The following is a 21,204-nucleotide window of genomic DNA, read 5'->3' as shown; positions in this document are numbered from 1 at the left end:
GGGCTCACAGGGAGTTGCCTGTGCCCAGCCACCCCGAACACACGCACCTTCCGCCCAGCAGCGGGGCCGGGCCCAGGCACCACCCGGAGCCACACCTAGTGTCCAGTGGGGCCACCCCGCCGTGACAGGGGCATGCAGGCCGCTTCACCTGGGTCACCGCCATACCTGCACAGCCCGTGCTCCGACAGGGCCGCAGACGGGGGCAGGGTTGGAACGGTGTCTCTTCTGGGGCCTCGGCGGTGTCCACTGCCCCCGGGGGGGAACCTAAGGGTGACTCCTGGACACCCTGGGCGAGAGGGACCTATTCTCTGGGCAGGGGCTCGGCCAGTCCTGTATGTGGAGGGGCAGCTTTAGGGGCACCTGCCCTGGCTGGGGGGCGGCTGGCCCTGTAAGACCAGGACTGTGTGCAGAGCTGGACAAGGCTGGGGGCCCCATGGGCCTGGGGTGCCCTCCGTCGCCAGCGGCTGCTCAGAGCATTTCTGGACGTGGAGTTGAACTAGGAACAGCAGAAAGCCCAGAGCAGTGGGGCCAGGCCTGGGTGGAGTGCCTGTGTTGCGTGCCGGGCCTCTGAGAACCTAGGTGAGCACTCTCGCCACGGGCAGCCGTGGGGCCACCGGTGGCCGGCTCAAGGCTGGAGGCAGAGCCCAGGGCACTGCTGCATGGCACTTGGCAGGGCCATCTGGGGCTTGAATAACCTTCTCAAGATCCTGGGGATAAAGCCCATGGTTGTACCCAGTCCCCATGGAGGCAGGGGGCTGCCCACACTCAGGCTCAGCCTGTTAGGCACCTGAGGTTGTCCCGGTGGTGCTCGAAGCGGGAGGTCAGGTAACTGTCCAGCTGCGCCAGGAATCGGTCCAGCAGCCAAGGCGCTGTCGAACGCGCCTGGGACCGAGCCCGGCACGCAGAGGCGGCCCTGACTGCCACACAGCACCGAGCTCACCGAGCTCGTCTGCTTCACAGTCGTGTACACACACGGGGTCCCCATAGTAGGAGCGCTCAATCCAGGGATCCACTGGGGGGGCGTCCACGACCCCAGGAGAGGCCCCATGCATCTGCTGCCAGGGGTGTGTGTGGCGCAGCTGGCCGCCACCCGGACAGGACAGCGAGGGCCCTGCCATCGGTGACGAGGCCTGCTGGGAGTGGACGGGAACTGCCGTGCCAGCCAGGGAGGGCACGAGGAGAGGGGCCCGGAGAGCAGGCCGGAGCAACGGACGCACAGGCAGAGGCGGCTGAAGAGGGGCGCTCCAGGCAAATGCTGAGCGGGCAGCTGACTGCGACCGCCACAGGAGAGCCCAGGAGAGCCGATGGGACCGAAAGCTGCAGGCCACCATCCGAGGCGATCTGTCCAAAAACAAGGCAGGAAGAGTGGGAAGGAGGCCCAACCATCACCACTGGGTGGCCGACCCCGGGCCCCACCGGACCTCTCCATGTGAGGGGCCTGGAGGCCCACTGGGGAGACCAAGAAAGCAAACACCGCCTGGCCCCTTCAAGGACAGGGTGTGATGGCGGACATGTCCACCCAGGAGAAGGAGGGCCCAGGTCAGGTCCCCCCGGGCTTCCTCGGACAGCCTGAATGGCTGTCAGGGCATTTCAGGAGGAGGGTCACGGGGGGGATCTATTCACAGCGAACACTGACCCGCCGAGGCCGGTCCTCTCGCCGTGCCTGAGGCGCGGGGGTGAGTGAAGTCACTTGTCTGTGGCCAAATGCCAACCACTAAGTGAAGATACAGCTGACCCTGGCCTGAGACCACCCTGGCCTGCTCCAGCACTCATCACCCCCCAGTCACCCATGATGCGTCACAGTCCCGCGGACCGATGCCCCCCACCCCCGCCCTGCACTCAAGTGCTCAGTGTCACGAGACCCCAAGAGCATTGCAGCTGTTACCCACGTGCCCTCCAGCCCACCCCCACCCCCATGCAGACCCCTGTCCCTACTCACAAGGCAGCCACCCCCACCCCAAGGGCCTCCTCCCTGCACCCCCCTCCCTGTCAACAGCCTGGCATCCAGCCCCTCCTGGCCAACAGCTTTAATTCCACTGGCTGTGTCTACTCTCACCACCCCAAGGTCACCACGCAAAGGGCCACCTGCTAGAGCGGGCCAAAGAAGCACAGAGCAGAGAAAAAGGGGCGGTTCCCATCAGATGCAGCAAGCCTGCCTGACGGCTAACCCCTCCCCAGTCTCGTGCAAAAGGACGCCCACCGGTTTTTGGCACACCGTGCCTCGCTTCACCCCTCCGGGGGCGGTTTCGCCCACAAGGCTCCACACCCGCTCCCTCCACCTGTCGCCCACAGACGCCGGCCTGCACTCACCTTCGGGATGGCTCCCCGCGGGACCACCTGTCCCCCATCTGCCTGAGCTCCTCCACGGGGCACGGCCTGTAGGTCCTTCCGCCCGGCACCCCAGGGTGGCCCCCGATACCTCCCTCCGCACCCACTCCTCTGTGTGTGCGTGTTGGGATAGGAGGTCTTCCACCCAAAAGCCCGTCCCACCCTGACACTGACACGCTGGGGTGACAGAGGCCGCAGGCGACAGGTGAACGCCGCGCACGGCCCTGCCGAGCAGCCCAGAGTCCCACCGGCCGCTGACAACGCGCTGCCCACGGAGCACTCAGGCCCCGACCCCGCGAGGCGAGGGGAGGCAGCGGCCGCGCCCCGGCCCTCTCCGCCCGCCCGCGCCACCTGAGGGAGCCGGGTGCCCAGCCCGCCCGGCCCTCCCCCGGATCGCGCGCCGCCGCACCAAGCCCACCTACCTGCGGCCGCGCGGCGCCACGACGGTGCCGCTCCCTCGACGGCCCGCACGGAGCGGGCGAGACCGGCCGCGCGAGGCCAGGCCCGGCACGGCGCGGGCCGAGGTCGGGAGAGAAGGAAGGACGCGGACCCCGCCTGCCGAACCTCTGAAGACCGCAGACCCAAGCGGCCAGGCGGCCGGCCCCGCCGCGACGTGGACCCCGCCCCCTGCGTGCGCGCGGCCGCCCCTTACGGCCCCGCGCCGGTCTCCCGGAGGCGCCCGCGCCTGCGCCTTGCGCCCGGGGGCTGCGAACGCGCAGGCGCTTCCGGCCCCGCCCACGGGCGATGCGGCGCGGGGGTTGATGGGAGCGCGCCCTGTCGTGAGCCCCGCGGAGCGCCGCGCGCTGGAGCCGCGTGCGCAGGCGCGGCCGGGGCTGAGTCTGGCGTTGTAGGAGGCGCCGGGCTGAGGGCTGGCTAGCTGCTGAGGAGTCGTGGCGCCCCCGGCCTCCGCGGGCTGAGGGCGCGACCCTTACCCTCAGTTCCTGCCGAGCGCCAGGAGGGGTACTGGGAGGGTCGGCACAGAAGGGCTGCGTCGCCCCCCCGCTGGACGGCGTGTCCGCAGAGAGCCCGTCGTGGAGGCCCGGCTAGGGCCGAGCGTGGACCTGCGCCCCGGAGCGACGGGGCGGGGTTGTCCGAGGACTGTCCGCCGTGGGCGAGCCAGGGGCAGCCGGCACGGACCCCGAGAGCGCAGCTGCGGGGGCCGCTGGCGCCCTCCGAGTGGACTCCCCGGGGCCGCCCCGCGCGGGCGGGTTACCAGGGTCGAGGTCACCGGGAGTGGTGTCACACGAGCCCCCTCTCTGCCCTGGTCTAGCGACTCCTTTCATGAGACCGTCCCTGAAATGTTATCTGCATTTGCACCCAAGCTTACTTGCTTTGATCCTTGAAACGGAATCAAAGGTTACATTGTACCTTCTCAGGGTCCGTGGGCCTTTCAACAGCCTCGCCAAAAATAATAGAGGTGGCACCCAGCCAGGAAACGCCTCCTGGAAGTGTGAATGAAACTTGTATTTTTCGGTTGTGTCTTTCCTAATTGACCTGATAATTTAAACTTCCTGCTTCAGAGGAGAGGGGGAGTTCCTGACAGTTTGGCAGCTCAGGGAGGTCAGTGGAGAGAGTGGGCAGCTGGCTTTGTACAAGGCACTCATCCAGCTGGGCCATGCGGTCAGAAAACACATTCTTGGGTCCAGAACGCTTTTTTGTTGTTGTTCAGGTCATCTATGTATATGTATTTTTAATTGTGGTGAAATATAATAATTAAAATTTATCATAACTATTTCTAAGTATACATTCAGTAGCATTAAGTACATTCATATTGTTAGGCAAACTTTACCACCATCACCTCCAGGACTTTTTCATCACCCCAAATGGGCACTCTGTCCCCGTTAAACACTCCCCAAGCCCCTGGGAATCTCAATTCTACTTTGTGTTAGTTTACCTCTTCTAGGTATCTCATGTAAGTGGTGTCATGTATTTGTCATGTCACTTAGAAGAATGTTCTAAAAGTTCATCCATGGTGTGGCACCTATCAGAATTTTTGTTCCTTTTTAGGGCTGGATGGTATTCCTTTGTACGTGTATACAACATTTTGTTTATCCATTCATCTGTTGGTAGACACTCGTGTTCCTCCCATCTTTTGGCTGTTGTGGCTGATGCTGTTGTGAATGTGGGTATACAAATATTTGTTTGAGTCCCTGTTTTCAGTTTTTTTTTGTATTGGTTCCTTTTTTTTTTTCATTTATTTTTATTACCTGTTTTCATTCTTTAGGGTGTATGCCAAGGAGTCGAATTGCTGGGTCACGTGGTAATGCTATGTCTAACTTTTTGAGGAACCGCTAAACTTTGCTACAGTGGTTGCATGATTTTTCATTCCCACCAACAGTTCGCAAGGGTTCCAATTTCTCTGCATCTTCACACCTATTTTTTTTTTAAATTATAGTTGGCCTAATGGGACCTTGTGGTTTTGATTTACATTTCCCTAGTGACCAGCAATTTTGAGCATCTTTTCCTGTGCTCATTGGAGCTGGGTGTGTGTTTGGACTGGGAGGCCCAGAGGCAGTGGTCAGCCTCACGTGTTCAGTTGGTGTCAGGTCTGTGGCTCCCCAGAGCCAGGGCAGCCGGGAAGCAGGGACACGCACGGCCGGGCAGAGGCTCCAGGCCCCGGTGTGGGCCTCTCCTCAGCAGGACCTGGTACTGGCGGCCCTGGAGGGTGGGTGGGAGGGCCTCCCGGTGCAGCTCCTCCCCTGGCGTGTCCAGGCCCGGGCGCTGATGGGCACGCGCCTCTGGGAGGAGGCAGGCGCCGGGAGGGCCTCTGACCTGCAGAGAACGGCTGACGGGAACAACACTGCACTTGTATGACGTCTCCCGTTTGAAAACCAGATACTCCCTGAGCTATGGAAACCCAACCGCTGGCTGAGCGTCAGGACGTTATTATTACAATCACCCGGCCCAATTCCAGCCACCGGGGCAGGACAATGCGCCTTTGAGCCCGTGTGGAGAACTCGCCTCCTGTCCACCCTCTCCCACAGGCAGGGGCCTGGCTGTACCTATGCACCCCTCGGTGCTCTTGCCCAGGGGAGGTCTGCTCATCAGTCTCTCTTGTCTGGTGGAGCCCAAAGGAAATGCGTCCAGGTCTTGCTTGACTGCTTCCTGTTCTGTCCCACATCTCCACCATGCTGGGATCTCAGAAGCAACTTAGGTCTGCTTGGGGGAAACTTTCGGGTGTGAAAAAGTCTTCAAAGACACGAAGAGCACCAGGGCCTCTTCGCCATGCTCACCGTCATGGGCTGCCTGCCTCGCTAACATCACTATGAAACAGGGCCCATGGAGGCCATGCCCAGTGCCTGGAGCCCTTGCTGGGTCAGTGACTGGCAGCTGGGGCAGAGAGTGGGGCCCGTGGGCTCCTGACCACCAGCTGCTACATAGCGAGGCCATAGAGCCTCTTGTTCTTGGTCCCACTTTATTCCCAAGCTTTTGGTGTTACTTGATCATCAGTTTTATGCCATAAAGATCCTGATTTTATTAGGGGGAAAAAAAACCCAACAAACATAATCTTGTGGAATTGCAAGGCAGGATTACCTTCCCATGAAACCCTAGAGCCAGAGCCTCGAGGCTTGAAACAAGCCTGTGCATGCTCAGTCGTGTCCGACTCTGTGACCCCAGGGACTCTAGCCCACCAGGCTCCTCTGTCCATGGGATTCTCCAGGCAAGAATACTGGAGGGGGTTGTCATTCCCTCCTCCAGGAGATCTTCCCGACCTGGGGATTGAACCCGCACCTCCTGAGTCTCCTGCACTGGCAGGTGAGTTCTTTACCACTGCGCCATCTGGGAAGCCTGAGACAGGCTTCCCTCTCCTGTTTGCTTCTGCTGTCGCCGCTGGGCAGCCTGAGGAATGGATGGGGCAGGACGCGCCAGGCAGCGAGGGCTCCACGGTTCCTGAGTTCACCTGAGTTCGTTAGGGTTGGGTCTTCACCCTGCAGGTGCCCTGATCCCACCGGGGGTTGGCTCCAGACAACAGGCACATGGAGGGAGGTGGGGGTCCTCCTGCTGCCCGTTCGATGGCGCTGGGATCCCAGCTTGGTCTTTGGGATCAGGGACATCCGAGCACCGTAAGGGATTAGGCAGGCTCAGCTCTAAGAGGCTCTGCTGGCCCCAGGGAGGCACAGGTGCTTGGCTGGGGCCCAGGGCATGCAGAGCTTCCAGAGCCCTTGGGGCAGGCTGGGAAACCTGAGAGCCCTCCAGGGGCTGGCGACGGAGGAGTGGGCCGGGGGAGGGAAGATGGGGAGACGGGGGGTCTGCAGGGGGTGGGCCCGCTGCGCTCCCTGACAGACGTCAGACCCAGGTCTGAAGGCTATGCCCACCTGTCCTGAGGCCGGGCACCTCGCTGTCTGCTCCCTACCAGAGCAACCATAGAGGTTGCTCCAGAGACCTGACGGGTCAGCAGGAAGGGGACCCTGGACCCTTGGGGGCAGGGCACTACTGTCCTCTTGGTCCCCAGGCACTGCAGGAGATCAGGTCCAAGGGGTGCAGTCCGTGGCCATGGGGATGGGGCATTGGTTCCAGCAGAGATGCCTCCTGACGGGGCAAGGCCAGTGGTATGGCGTGCCGTGGGACCTCGGCGCTATGGCAGGGACAGAACAGGGACACTCATGGGGCTGTCTGGGTTCGGTCACCTCAGGCCCAGACATCCTGCTGGCCTGCTTGCCAGGGTGGAGGCACCTCCCAACATGTTTCTGGCAATGACCTGGACCCAAGGGTGCACTGAGTGGGACCAGTGGGCACAGGCCCAGGTGAGGGCACCCAGGGACTCTGGGCCAGACAGGGGAGGGAAGTGGCTTCCAGGGGGCTCAGGGACAGGTGGGGACAGCCCCTGACCTGGCAGGAGCGTCTCATGGAGGACTCGTTAAGGATCAGATGCTTCTGAGAGTGACGTGAGCGGGTCGGGCCCTGACTGGAGTGGGGCACCCGGAGCCTGAGCAGGGTCTGCAAGGCTCAGTCACATGGCCTGGCAGCCCTGGCCTCTGGATGAGCACACTGCTCAGCCAGCTCACGAGTCCCTCTTCCAGGGCCTGGGGCCGCCTGGCAGCTCTGCGTCAGGTGACGAGCAGTGGGTGAGGGTCTCGGGCCCAGTGCGGGTGCCTGCTTCAGGCCAGAGCATCACCCATGTCTCTGAGCTGCCGCCTGGTGTGTGGCCACACACCCTGACCTGCAGGTGCTGCCTGATGCCAGCTGTTGTCACAGGATGTCTCCGTCTGGAGAGACGCTGGATGTGCCTGGCGGGTACCTGTTCAGCCAGGCCTCTGGCCACAGGAAAGCATGGCTGAAGCACGTGTGGGGTGGGTGCTCCCTGCTACCCACCCAGGGATGCTGGGGGTCCCAGCACGGCTGTAGGATGCAGAGGTTGTGAGTCCGCAGCACAGTCCTGGGGGACAGGTCACTCTCATGTCTTATTATCCACCTCCCCGGGGGACCCAGGACCTTGGGGACAGCACCCCTGAGGGCTGGAGGAGTATGGGCGGTGGCTAGAGGGTGAGGCGGGGGAGGGGTGGGCTGGCCCCAGCATTGGCAACTCGTCTCACATCCCTGCACAACCTGCAGCCATAAGGGGAGGAGCGCAGGACGTCCTGGGGGTAATTGTAGGTTACATGAAACAACCGAGGAATTAAAGTCATATTTTCATTGCACCATAAAAACATGCCAAGGCGCAGGAGGCGGCCCTGGGCCCAGGTGGAGAGCACCTGGCTTGTGGGGTTCTGGCCCCTCCCTGCGCCCTCCGTGGGGAGGGGTGGGGCTGGGCCGGGCCGGGGAGTAACTTTGGAGCCAGGCAGGCCTGATGGACGCCCAGGACAGGAACCCCTGCGGCCCAGCTCAGGTGTGAGACCCGAGAGCACGTGGGAGCCTCCGCGAACGCGGGGCGCGGGCAGGGGGGCCTGGGTCCACGAGGCCCGCCCCGCTGGAGTCCCCAGGGCAGGGTGCACTGGGATGGGGCCAGGCCCACTGCGGCCCTGCGGCTTGCGAAGGGGCTAGGCCCCCGCCCGTGACCGTGCTGGGGGGCGGGGGCGCAGCTCAGCCCCGCGCTGGGGAGGGGCCTCCAACAGGCGGCGCCCCAGGGTTGGCCCGAGCACCGCTCTGTCCTCCATGGCCACACCAACCACGCCAACCGGCCCGGAAAGAGGGTGCCGCAGGCACAGCTGGAGCAAGGCCGCCCAGCTGGGGAAAGGGGCTGCGGGGCACCGAGGTGAGGCGGCCGCCCGGCTGCGTCACCCGGAGTCACTGGAAGCGGTGAGGCCGCGTGCGTGCCTCGCCGGCCCCACGCGGTCAGCCCGGCGCCCAGGGCCCAGCCAACCCCGAGGCGGCGGAGGCCACGCCCACCCAGTCGGCGGACTCGGAGACCTCGAGCCGGCGGAGGCCACGCCCACCGTCGGGGCCCCTCCCACGGCACCGCCCACCGGGCGTTAAATGGTCGGCTGCTCTAGCCCGAGACCCGGCCCTCGGCGTCTCGCTCGGGCGTCTAAGGCGGTCGCGCGCGCTTCACGCGAGTCCATCCAGGCGCAAAGACATTCCTTTGTTCGCTGACAAGCAGGGTCCCACCCAGGGCTCCCGGGCGGCAGACTGAATGATGTTTTCTTAGGGAAGACACGAGATTAACCGCTGCTAAAGCCCCAGCACAATGCAGGGCCCTGCCTGGCCTGTCAGCGCCGTCTCTCCGCCTGATTGACAGGTGCCGGGGGCCTCGCTCCCCGTCGGCCTCCGTGCGCGGGATTAAGCCTGAGCCCAGCCGACAAGCTGGCTGGGGCCCTGGGGGAGCGAGCCGCTCGGGGGACGGGGCTTCAGCGCCGGCCACTGCCTGTCACCGGCCACGCCGCTGGTGGGTGGCTCTGCACAGAGCCCGTGTTCCCGGGAGGGGGGCGAGGTCCCCCGTGGCGGGGCTGCTGGGGGCCCCCGACCCCGCCCTCCCCCACCCCACCGGCTGGGGACCCCCGACCCCGCTGTCCCCCATCCCAGCAGCCCACTGCCCCCATCCACACGCCGCCACCCCTGCGCCCACGGCGGGGAGGTGGGCCTGTAGGAGACATCACAGACCGGGCACGCTTCCGGAAAACAGCCTCTTTATTTACGCCAGGTAATGCCAGGGGCTCAGACATGGGCAGCCCGCAGGGGGTTTCCGCACAGGTCCTCATCATCTGGCAGGGTCTGGGGTGTGCGGTGCCGGCCTGGGCCATCCTTGCCGGGCGCTCGGCGTCAGTCCAGTGTCCTGCCCAAGGTGGGGGTCAGTGTGGGGCGGCCCACATCCCCACACCCACCCACACGGAGGGCCCCTGGGGGGTCGGATGAGAGAGCAGGCGAGGGCGGCCCTGCCCGATCAGGTGGGGCATCGTTGTTAGAAATGCCCTGAGTCGATGAGGCTCCTCAGAGGCTGTCACAGGGCTTTGTGAAGGCACCAGTGTCTGAATGCCCAGGAGAAGCTGGGGCCTGGCCCGCTAACCTTTGGCCTGCGAGCATCTTATGGGCACTCACTGCTCTGTCCACAGCCCCCCGGGGCCCTGGGGACCCCAACCCAGGAGGAGGTGAAGGCCGGGGGAAGCCCCTCCGGCTGACAGGTGGAAAGGCCCGGACCACAGGCACCCTGTTGGCCAGGGGCAAGGAGGGGTTTCCTCAAGAAGAGGCTCAGGACCAATGGCACACCAGGGCTTCCGGCCACCTACCTGGCTGGCTTTGCCAAGCCTAACAGAACGTGACTGTGTGTCCACTTTCTGAGCAAAGGGAGAGGACCTGGTGGCTCCGGGCCGGGCAGGCCGGAGGGAGATCACTGAGTTTCCCCACCCTGTGTCCCTGCCCCACCCCCCAGGATAGGTGCTGTGGGTGCACCTGGCCTCCAGACACCCCTGCTCCTCAGCAGCCCGGCCGGGGTCTGGAGTGGCCTCCCTCCCTTCTCAGCCGTTTCTCCGGGGTCACCTGCAGCTGGAGAGCAGTGGGCGGTGCACCCAGTCCCCCTCAAACACAGGACCGGCCCCGCACGCACACCTGGTCACGGGGGCAGCAGTGGGCCGAGCACCCGGCTGTGGATGGCCGCCTAGCCTCAGCAGCCGGTCACCGTGGGGTCCAGGCCGGAGCGCTTGGTGATGCGGAGCTTGGCCACCTCCTCCGCACAGGTGGGGTGGATGCCTACTGTCCGCATCACCTGCGGGTAGGAGGCCCCACACCTGCACGGCGGGATGGGGGTGGGGGATGAGTTAGTCCAGGGAGGCATGTTTGCCACCCTCCCCCCCCCCCTGCTGCCGAGAAGTCTCTGATGGCAGGACTTGGGGGAGGGCCCGGAAGTCAGTCTCCTCACTGCCCTCCAGCCCTGGCCCCCACCCTCTTCTCCAGCCGGCAGCCAGGAACACCTGCCAACTCCACCTCCCACCCGCCTGGCCTGGCCCCCTGCTGCCCCCAGGCGCACACGGCCCTCAGTGAATCCAGCCCACTCCCCTCTGCCCTCCTGCATCTGAAAGCCCTTGCCAGCTGCCCAATCCCTTCACTCCCAGAAACCCAGCCCCGACGGAGCGGCCACAGCACGGGCCCTGGGATCCCGCCGTGCACAGCCTGCAGCCGGGGCTGGCTCTAGAGGACATGTGCCCGCCGGGCGGCCCTCCCAGTACATGCGATACCAAGCTGTTCCCGACCGCCTGGGCACTCATTCTGAGCAGAGAAGACCCATAGGGACCCCTTGGCTGGTCGAGGACCACAAGCCTGTCCTAGAGATGAACATGGCCACGCTTCGGGTGACTGGACCTGCCCCGTCTGGTGGACACTCTCTGAAAACACCACCCCACGGACGAGCGGCCTGAAGCAGCAGACTCAACAGCCGAGCAGCCTGCGAGTGGCCTATCGGCCGACATTCCTACGGACTCACTTGATCCCCAGGGCAAATCCCTGAATAACTTCGCCTGCGTTGGGGCCAAGGAAGTGCAGGCCCAGCACCAGCTGAGGCGGCTCCCGCAGACACACCATCTGAAAGGCACATGGTCAGCGGGGGCGGCGGGGCCTGTGCGCCCAGGCCCCCGGGGGGACGCTCACCTTTATGTAGCACTGAGATGCGTCCCGCTGGGGGACCGTGAACTCCAGTGGCTTATAGAACGCGTGGTAAACCTGGGTGGCAAGACACGGATTCCCGGGTCACTGACTGCAGCACAGCAAACCCCGGGGCCTCCTCGAGCTGGTCAGGCTGTGGGCGCGGTGGGGGAGCCACAACCACCCACTGGGCCTGCAGGCTGTGATCCGGGCTGAGGACAAGGCCCCGCTGGCCTGCAGGCGCCCGCGCCCCTGGGCACAGCAGCCTGTGGACAGACCGTCTCCCAGCAGGCCCGAGACCCTGGTGAACTGCGGCAGTGAGGCAGGCTGCCCTCTGACCTGCCCCAGAGCCCGGGGCTCAGAGCAGGCCCGGGCACCACCCAGGCAGACACTGCCCATACTGGGCGCTGGAGGGAGCCCAGCTGCCTGTCCCGTTTCCCCAGCCCCCAGTGCTCTCCAGGCCCTCACTCCAGCCAGCGGGGGGGCAGCCACGGCCCCCACCAACTGCGGGACAAAGGCTTTCAGCGCCCGAGAAGGGCCGACAGCGTGGTCGGGGCTGCGGCCGCGTAAAAAATGAGCAAGGTGCTCACATGTGCTGCACAGCCATTATTAATTAATGCAGCTTCAGAGAATATTGTTCTAACGAAGACAGAGTTGAAAAGAAAACAAACAAAGGGCATTTGGCCATTCAACATTGTGAAACATAAAACAACATCACGGAATGCCACGGACACATGTCCCAGGGCCCTTGTGATGAATTAAACAAAAATAGCAAATAAAGCACAGTTGATGGAGGACGGGGCAGGCCCTGGAGCCTAGGGCTCCCTCCCAGAGGGAAGCCGGCCGCGCTGGTGGCCTCGTGGGGTCTGGTGCCTCCCGGCCCGCCTGCAAGCTGCTCAGGGCATGCGCTGTGGCCAAAGCAGACCCCAGAGGCACCCGTCTGGTGACCAAGCCCTCCCTCCGGGGTGATGCCCACACTGGGCTGGCAGAGGCCTGTGAGGACCAAAAGTGGGCAGGAGGGCGGTGGGGGAGGCGGGCAGAGGGCAGGAGGAGACTTTCCAGACAGTGGTAGACACGCTCGCCACTGAGGGGGCCGCTGCTCCAAGGCCCCCTGGTCCCTGCCATGCCTGCCGACACCCCCAGCCAGTCGCAGCCATCACGCAGGGCCCCATGCCGCCCTGCTGTGCCTCAGGCGCTGGGAAGCAAGGCTCCAATATTCCTGCTGGCCCTCCGGCCTCTGTGAGGGCAGTCATCATTGGGGTGGGGGCCACACAGGCCTGCATGCTGCCCCCTGGGGCCCAGACTCACCTCCACGTGCTCCTCTCCATGGCGAGCCACGGCCGCCTCCTCTGACAGCCCCACGCAGCCGTACTCCAGGGGGGTGAAGACGGTCGTGGGGACCTGGAGGGCAGGCCCCCATGAGACAGGCCCCCAGGGGCCCAGGGCAAAGATCCCCCAGGGACACCAGGAGTGTCCGGTCACATGTGCATGCTTGCACACACACACACACTCACACACACACACACACACAAGCCCCCAGAATGAGCTGCAGCCTTACACAGGCTAGACATGGCTCTGGAGAGCAGAGGCACTCACGTTGTCGTAGTCCATCAGGTCTGAGGTCCGGCCGCTCAGCCGCTGGGCCAGGAGCCTCCCGGCCATGATGGCCGTGGGCGTCAGCTCCGGCCGCCCCTGGAAGCAGGGAGCATGGGTTACTCCAGCTTGGCCCATGGTGGGGGCGCCGCCATCCCAGTGGGGCCTCTGCCTTCCAGAGACCCCCAGATGCGGGCTGCCTCCTGCTCTCGCGTGCTCCCCTCCGTTGCACCCTAGAGAGCTGCCAGTCTCCCTGGAAGAGGGGGTGGGCTGCTATCGAGCCCAGCCATGCCAGCCACGCAGGCCACACCAGCGGCACCTCCCACATGCACCAGGGGTTTCTCTCAGGGCCCTGCTTCATGCCAGTGCTCTTGGAGAGCGTTCCCACAGCAAAGCCCAAGCGAGACCCGCTGCCATTCACTAGTTCCCATTGACTGGGGTTTGGGCTAAGACAGGCCCAAGGAGCACCCGAGGGCCCCGACATGCAGCTGGTCTGGCACGCCAAACCCAAGACAGAGCCTGGATTGGACCGCGTTCCTTGGAGGCCCCTGCCCCAGGTGTCCTGCCAGGGAGCAGAGCTGGCACAGCCCCGTGTCCCCACGCGTGTCAGCTTGAGACTAGGGGCTAATCCCCCACAGCAGCAGGAAACGCCGATGTCCGACATTCTGGAAATGACAGGGATTGGCAATGGGAGAGCACCCCACCTGCCTGACCAATGCACACGTGGCCCACACAGCACACATGTCTCCCCGGACCACAGCCGAACCCTGGGGGTGAACACTTCTGACTGCTCAGAGTGACTTTAGTCGTGACTGTTTTAATTAATGGTCTTCCCAGGTGGCTCAGCGGTAAAGAACCTGCCTGCCAATGCAGGAGATGTAGGAGATACAGGTTTAGTCCCCAGGTCAGGAAGATCTGGAGGAGAAAGTGGCAACCCACTCCAGTATTCTTGCCTGGGGAATCCAATGGACAGAGGAACCTGGCGGGCCCATGGGGTCGCAAAGAGTTGGACACGGCTTAGCAACTGGGCACACACGCACGTTTTAATTAACACACAGCACTGCCTAAGCAGCCAGGTCCCAGGGCAGCGAGCATGCGTGAGCCTCGTCCACAGCGTGGGCTGACAAGGGGCCAGGGTCAGAGGGACAAGGAGCAGTGGGTGCTGGCCATACCTCTGCCACGTCGCCGATGGCGTAGATGTGGGGGACAGAGGTGGCTTCCTGGGCATCAACAAGGATCTTCCCAGTGACGGGGTTCGTACGGACACCAGCCTTCTCCAAATTCAGACTTGAGGTTTCTGGAACTCTGCCTGAAGGACACAGAGCAAGGTGGAAGGTTTCCATTAGATTCCGGGTTTATTTAAAACCCTTCTCAGAACGTCCACTTAGAATTGGTAAGACATCAAGCACTGACAGTGCCAAGGGCCTCAAACATGTGCACACGCATGCATGTGCGTGCACACCTGCACACACATGTACATGTGCACATATGCAAATGCATACGTGTTGCACAAGCGCACTGTGCATATGCACGCACTTGTGTACATACATGCAATGTGCACACAGTATGCACATGCATATATGCAGTGTGTACACACGCTGTTTATGTACACACGCATGAGTAGTACATGCACACATACACGTCTGTGCACACACGCACACACATCTGCACAGAAAATGAAAGGACAGTGCAAGAACAGGAGGAAGTGGGGCAGATATGCAAAGTCAGGAATGAGAAACCCTAAACACAGCGTATGATACAATTTTGGTTTTTTAAATTATACAGAGTTAATAGTCATACATATTAAAAAATCAAGCGTGGGAAAAAAATCCCTGTAACTGGTGAACAACCAGAAACAAAGGGACTTATTGGTTTTTTTGTCTAAGTTACTTTTTATTTTCAAAAATATTTACTTATTTGGCTACACCAGGCCTTCTTTGTGGTACGTGGGGTATTTAGTTATGGCACGCAACATCTCGGTTGTGGCACGTGGGATTTAGTTCCTTGACCAGGGATTGAACCTGTCTCCCCTGCATTGGCAGGTGGATGCTCAACCACTGGACTACCAGCGAAGTCCACAAAGTGGCCTGTGGTAACAGATAACTTGCTCAGGAGACCCTGGGGGCCCACCCTGGAACTGCACCTCCGCGGGTCACGTCTCAGCAAATGAGACGCTAACAGGTCCTACGTGTCACTCCAAGAGGACGTTCAAGCCCCATAATGCTGACTTTGTGCTAGAGAGCCATGATTTCTTTCGAAAGTGCCTGGCTCTGACAACAGAAATGGTATAGAAGCAGCAGCCAAGTGCATGCCACATGCCCCCAGCCCCAGACCGGACCCCTAAGCCCCTCCCCACTGGCGGGGCTGCGTTCCAAGGGCCAGGGACCCCAGGTCATGTGGTGGAGCCATGCAGGCGAAGGATCAGCTCGGCTACACACATGGCCCAACGGGGCCACACAGCTTCCGAGGAATCGGCCGAGTCGGAAAGTCAGAAGTTCCGGCAAGTCGGAAACTCCAGCCCGTCCCTGCATGCACCCCTCCGTGGGGGCGTTTCAGGGGCCCTCAGGTGGTCTCCCTGGACCAGGGCACCCCCCCGACACTCCTCCTGGGGCCCCTGCCCTCTACCTGCCAGGTCACCCCACCTGCCACAAGGCTATGTGTGCAGGACAGGCGGTGCCTCATGTCCCCAGCCCCTGGCAGGGACGTCGCCCCGATGCCCGAGGAGGGTGAGCCAACCCAGAGAAGGCAGACGGTGCGCACAACCATGTCCTGCCCAGGCTCCAGGGCCGGCCCCCATCCTGGTGGGCCGTCAGCTTGTGGACTCCGCCCTTGGATAGAGGCTGGGAGGGGGCGCTGCTGGGTGGACACCCCACCACTGCCAGCCCATGTGCTCACAGCCCGGGGCCTCGTTCAGACGACAAGGCCTCTTCGAGTGGGGGTGGTGGTGGGCGCCCCGTCTTCCCGGGGCCAGACGGGGGATCTGGCGGCGGGAGGCTCGGCTTCAAAGGCACAGATCCCACGGCTCCCACGGCTCAGGCCCCCGGGGTCGGCAGGGGCTGGTGGAGCCGGGGAGGGGAGCCTTAAGTCTCCAGCTGCTCTCCCCGCGGGAAGTCAAAACACAGGCTCAGCTAAACCTCCTTCTCAGCGATGGCTCCGGCTCGGCCCCAGGGATCAGGGGCTGAGGGCTGGCGCCCTTCACACTAGACCAGACATGGGCCCCACGAGGCCGGGAGGGCCCCGCCTCTGACCACACGGATGCTGGCGCTCCAGCCCTGATGGAAGCCCATGAGCCTGCAGAGTGCGATGTGTCACCTGCAAACATCCTGCCCTGGGCCTGGGGGCCCAGCGGGCACCTGGGAGGGGGTTGGACCGTGCTCCAGCAAGGAAGAAGTGGGCCCCCTGGGCGGGTGGGGGGCCGTGTGCTGGCGGGGGGGGCGCCAGTACTGCAGGCAGGGGCTCCTAGGTCAGCCCCGGGTTTCTTCCCAGGTCCTGGGCCCTGAGCCTCCCGGCGACATTGGGCCAGGCCGACGAGCTGCAGGCAAGGCGGGCAGCGCCCAGGCCAGGCGCTCTGATGCAGCCATGCCGCCCCCAGCTCACCCTGCACCCCGGCCCGGCTGGTCGCAGGAGGTCAACAGCGCTTCTTCCTGGGCCTGTGGTAACCATGGTAACTGCACACCTTGCAGAGGCTAGCAAACCACATCTCAGGTCCCCGAGGATACAGAGATAAGGTTGAAGGCAGAAGCAGGAGACGGTGGCCATGCTGGCCCCCACAGTCCATCCCAAAGCCAGGATTTTATAGGCCGCACTGCCTATGTGAGCTGGGAAAGCACGTGGAACGTGTGAGCCAGGCCTCGGGTTCAGAGAATAAGCGGCTGGACACCGCTGGGCAGCAGTGTAAGACGCACGGGCCCACGCGGCAGGCTTCCAGGGCCAACAGCAGAGGAAGGGAGGCCCTAGACAGGGGTCAGGCAGGGTGGACAGGCCCCGGCCTCCACCACACTGCCGTGTGCTCTAAGCCGGGAGTCACACTCCCCGTCCAACTGGCCCGGAGCCCCAGAGGCAGGCAGAGGTGGAAAACGGTGGGGCTGCTCAAAGGCCCACTCAGACTGGGCTGGGCTTGAATGGCAGCGGTCACGCTGTCCTCCACAGCCTCTCCAAGGGCAAGCAGTCCTCCCCAGTGACGGCTCACACGGCGCCCTGTCTAGCCTGCGGGCCACCCACTCCTCGCCCCCCGTGGGGTTGGCAGCCGGTCCCTGGGGGAGGCCTTTCCAGGCGGGTGGCCCCCTCCCTCTGCGCTCTGCTCCTTGTCAGGGTGGGGGGCTGGCAATGTTCAACGTGCGCTTCTTCAATGATTCATAAAACGCAGTGTCCTTTGGCCACGTGTTAGTGAGCTGGGCTTCCTCCTGAGGATCACCGATCCGGCCCTTTTCATCCGTTTGTATGATCCTGAGAGCGTCTTTCTTAGGACATTTGTGACTTGCTGCCGCGGTTACAATAGACGAGGGCGCTGAGACTCCAGTCACACACCCTGCCTTGGGGCTGCCCCTCCCCTGCTGGCCAGAGTTCCTCAGGGGACCGTATGACCCTCACAGCTAGGATGGCCCCCATCCAGCGCTGACCACCCAGGACAGAGCTCTTGGTGGGCTTGGCCAGGCCAGCCTCCCCTGGTGGTGCTGGGGGAACCACCTGCTGGCCGTTGCCACCTGCTTCGTGCACCCGGGGACACAGAGGAGCAGACACGCCCCGTCACAGGAAGACGGGCCTCCCTGCAATTTCATGCCTCCCTGGAGCACACGTGCTGATGTGCAGGGGATCGCGTAACGAGGGCAGATTCAGGGCCGGCAGGAGCCTGACAGGTGAGCGCGGGCTGCAGTCGGACAGACCCGGGAGGCCGCACGGGCAGGCCCGGGTGCGGCGCTGGGAGGCTGGGCAGGGGCCCAGGCTGGGGGCCTGGTCAGGCTGCGGTGGGGCCCCTGCCTGGAAGAACGAGCCACACTCAGGTGTCCTGCAGCTGCAGCAGGACGCAGTTCCAGGGGCAGGCCGGGTGGCTCAGACCACCAGCACCTCCGCGGCCTCCAGGTGGCGGCCTTAGATGGAGGGGCCCTGGCCGCAGCCACAACCTCAGACCCCCGGGCCCGGCACAGTCTCCTCGGGCCCGCCTTCATCCCAGGCTGTGGTCCATGTGTGCACCAGCGTGGGGACGGCGCTCAGAGTAGCTTCAGGCCTTCAGGATGGGGGTCGGCCAGAGTGGGGAGGCTGGGACCCACGGGCTTGCTTCCCCCCACACTAGAGGCGCCCATGTGACACAGGTGAATGGCAACAGCCTGCTGCAAAGGAAACGCCTGAAGAAAAAGCGCCAGCTTCAGGGGCTGACTGCCCACGGCACCCCGCTGCTTCTGCCCATGGGTGAGGCTCCTGTGGCCCGAGCCTTCGTCTACCCTGGACGTGGAGCCCTGCCTGGAGGCGGTCGATTCTGGGGCGGGGGGCGGGGGGGGATGCTGGGGACTGTTTTGGCTCCAGGTTTTTCCGAGGCCAAGGCACTCAGACCATTCTTAAAAACAAGAGGAAGTCACAGCGAAGCCAAGGGTCCCTGCTCAGAGGTGTCCACAGGGCTCACCAGTCCTGCTCCGCGCACTGTCCCCTCCCCAGCCGGGATCCAGGCCACAAGTGGTTAACTGCGGTGCCCGAGCCTGTGGGGCGGGCTGACTGTCTTCACTCAGCACAGTAATCGGCGCATCTGCAGACAGGAAATCCTCCTCCCCAGCTCCCGGCCTGTTATCTAAGACACCTGGTGTGAGCGGGTGATTCACAGACAAACAATGAGCCGGCCCCCTGCACAGCAATTAACTGCTTTAGCTGCTAATGTGCTTAATCCTCCGCGTGGGGATCAAGGCCACACCGCGGAAGAGGCTGGCAGGCTGCAGGCCAGGCCCACGCTGGGCATCCGCGGGTGTCCACGGGCACGAGCCGCAGCCCGCCCGTCTCATCCGCGACACGTCGGGTCCAGTGGGCGCCCGGGCGGACCAGGGTCTGCCAGCTCCTGGTGGGCATGGTGTTTGAACCCCCGGGACCACCCTTTATCACACGCAGAAGTAATGCCCGGTTCCAGGCTCTCCAGGTAAAGGGCAGAGAATGTTCCGGTTGCTGAAACGGGACGAGGCTCCTGGATGTTTACAAAACCCGCCATGAGCTGCGCCCCGCCAGCACTTGCCCGCGGCCGGGAGGCGTGCCGGGAACCGCCGCAGCGCTTTGGGAAGCAAGGTCAGAGGCCAAGGACTGTGAAAAGCCCCCACCCCCAGCATCAATCACACCAGCAGACTGTCTGGAGGACGCTCGTTTTGAAAATACAGAAAACAAAACGGACTCCTGGTGGGGGAGGGCTCCCAGGGCCTCGCGTGCAGCCCACCAGGGCCATCTGGATGCGGGGAGGACCCCGAGGGCCCGGGGGTGCAGGCAAGGGGCCAGAGGCGAGGGGCCAGGCAGGAGGGGGGTGGCCACCTCGGCCTTTAGAACCGAGCTTAAAACGACGGCCGTCAGTTTGCCTCTCCGGGTCTGAACACTTCGACGATCCTTCACAGTGTTCATCAGAACAAACCCCCTTTAGGTCTACTCTCACGATTTGATCAAGAACATTTCCTCTGGTAATTTAGCGAATCTTGGCCAAGAGTTCGCTCTGGGGCGTCTCAGATCTTTGCCTCATTCCTAAAACCTGCTCACGTCAAGCTTCCACGGCCTGGCGCCGACTGCTCCGGGGTTTATTTCATTTTCTGATTTCCACCCATTCTCAGCATTTCAGAAACAGCAGGCTTCTCAGAAGTGCACCCCCACCCCAGCCCCACCTCGGGGCACGTGGGGACCCGGGCAGCCTGGGTGGACAAGCGCGGGGGACAGGCCCTCTGAGGGCTCGGTGGAAACGTCGAGAGCTGAGGAGCCGGATGTGGGGTCTGATGGGCACAGAGACTCAGAAGACAGGCCCGGCGGGTAGGGGCATGAGAGGCCCGTGGGCTGGAAACACAGAGGGAAGACCCTGACTGTCTCTAGGTCTAACGTGCACATGGATGGGTTGGGAAAACAAGTTCCAAACGCGCAGGCCACAGGCCCCAGGGCAGGACAGCGTCCAGGGAGGTGGGCCCAGCGCCCTCTGTTGGGGCAGGCCCACCTCCCACGGTTCTGGGCTCCGGGCTGTGCCCCCAGGACCCTCGCCCCTCCAGGCTGGCCATCCTCGGCCCTGCAGGGGCCCCCACGCCCTCCGCAGGGGCAGCCAGCTGCAGAAGGCGCCAAACCTGGGAGTGTGTCCCACACGGTCACCCGTGAGCTCTCTGCGTCGCCACCCGGGGGGGTGCGAGGGACTGGGAGGGGCCCAGACGCCCCATGGCCAGGAAGGGGCGCCTGGGCCCCGTGGCATGCACATCCTCACCTATGGCCCAGAGCACTGTGTCAAAGGTGCCCACGTCCTTCCTGTCCGAGGCGAGGTCCACCCAGGTGACGCGGAGCTGCCGGTCTGGGAGCTTTTCCACCCTCTCGGGGGCACAGCCCCGCAGGACCCGGGTGCCGTGGCCGGCCATGTGCTCGGTGACCAGTGAAGCCATTTGCTGCAGAGGGTGGAGAGGGTGCGGGGTGAGGGCCCGGTGCTGGGGGAAGGGTCAGCGCCGGGGCCGCAGGAAGGACCTGCCCGAGTGGGCTGTCCGGGGGCGGGGGTGGGCCTCACGCCCCACTCTGGGGACCCTGCTCTCTGCAGAGCTGACAACTAAGTCAGCAGAGCTTCTGGCACCCTCCGCCCCCACAAGTCTGTGGGCCCAGGCCCTTGGCTGGGGTGTGTGACCTCTGGACACTTCTTAGATGTTAATGAACCAAGTCTTCTCTAAAGGGGCTGAGACCCGCCCCCGCCCCCCCACCCCTGGCTCTGTCTGCCAGGTCCTGCCAGGTGCGGCGGCCGGGTAGCTGGGAGCAGACATGGGCACCTCTCTGCCCCTCTTCTCATCCCTCCGGGCCTGTGTCTCTCAGGCCCTCTCTGCCTGTGTCCAGCCCGAGGCTCGAGGCCGTCCCTGGACGTGTGTGCCAGAGGTGGGCGCTCGGGCACGTCTGTCCAAGGGGTGACAGGACCTCGGGGGGTGCATCGCCCCGGAGCCCACCGCTGTGCAGACACCTGGTGTTCTGACAGTGACAACACAGACCTGGGCTTTAAAGCGACATCTCCTCGGAGGGACTGTGGCTTAAAAAGAAACTACACGTGCTCATCACGTGGGCACGTCCATCGTCAGCAAGGGTGCCCAT

The 21,204-nt window shown here is 63.7% G+C and overlaps 2 protein-coding genes across 5 annotated transcripts in view; both read right to left on the bottom strand.

The window, feature by feature from the left end:
• Positions 1–3,036, bottom strand: part of GNB1L (G protein subunit beta 1 like) — a 32,851-nt gene extending 29,815 nt beyond the window's left edge. Inside the window, exon 1 of one of the 3 annotated variants that reach the window (XM_043489374.1) lies at positions 2,751–3,036. The gene's annotated coding sequence lies outside the window, so the exon portion shown is untranslated. Of the gene's footprint in view, positions 1–165; positions 758–787; positions 893–2,750 lie in introns of those variants that run through there. The other 2 variants (XM_043489391.1, XM_043489382.1) reach the window with 2 other exon arrangements.
• Positions 3,037–9,375: 6,339 nt separating this feature from the next.
• TXNRD2 (thioredoxin reductase 2) overlaps positions 9,376–21,204 on the bottom strand; it is a 29,317-nt gene continuing 17,488 nt past the window's right edge. For both annotated transcript variants that reach the window (XM_043489286.1, XM_043489295.1), the window contains exons 11-18: positions 20,348–20,522; positions 14,103–14,239; positions 12,934–13,029; positions 12,646–12,738; positions 11,344–11,415; positions 11,180–11,277; positions 10,309–10,487; positions 9,376–9,538 (exon numbers count right to left, since the gene is read on the bottom strand). In XM_043489286.1, coding sequence (XP_043345221.1) covers positions 10,364–10,487; positions 11,180–11,277; positions 11,344–11,415; positions 12,646–12,738; positions 12,934–13,029; positions 14,103–14,239; positions 20,348–20,522 — 795 coding nt within the window. In that variant the 3' untranslated portion in view covers positions 9,376–9,538; positions 10,309–10,363. The remainder of the gene's footprint in view (positions 9,539–10,308; positions 10,488–11,179; positions 11,278–11,343; positions 11,416–12,645; positions 12,739–12,933; positions 13,030–14,102; positions 14,240–20,347; positions 20,523–21,204) is intronic.

The sequence above is a fragment of the Cervus canadensis genome, chromosome 1 (assembly GCF_019320065.1).
Source record: "Cervus canadensis isolate Bull #8, Minnesota chromosome 1, ASM1932006v1, whole genome shotgun sequence".
Lineage (NCBI taxonomy): Eukaryota > Metazoa > Chordata > Mammalia > Artiodactyla > Cervidae > Cervus > Cervus canadensis.
This window is presented reverse-complemented; position numbering and strand designations above follow the sequence as displayed.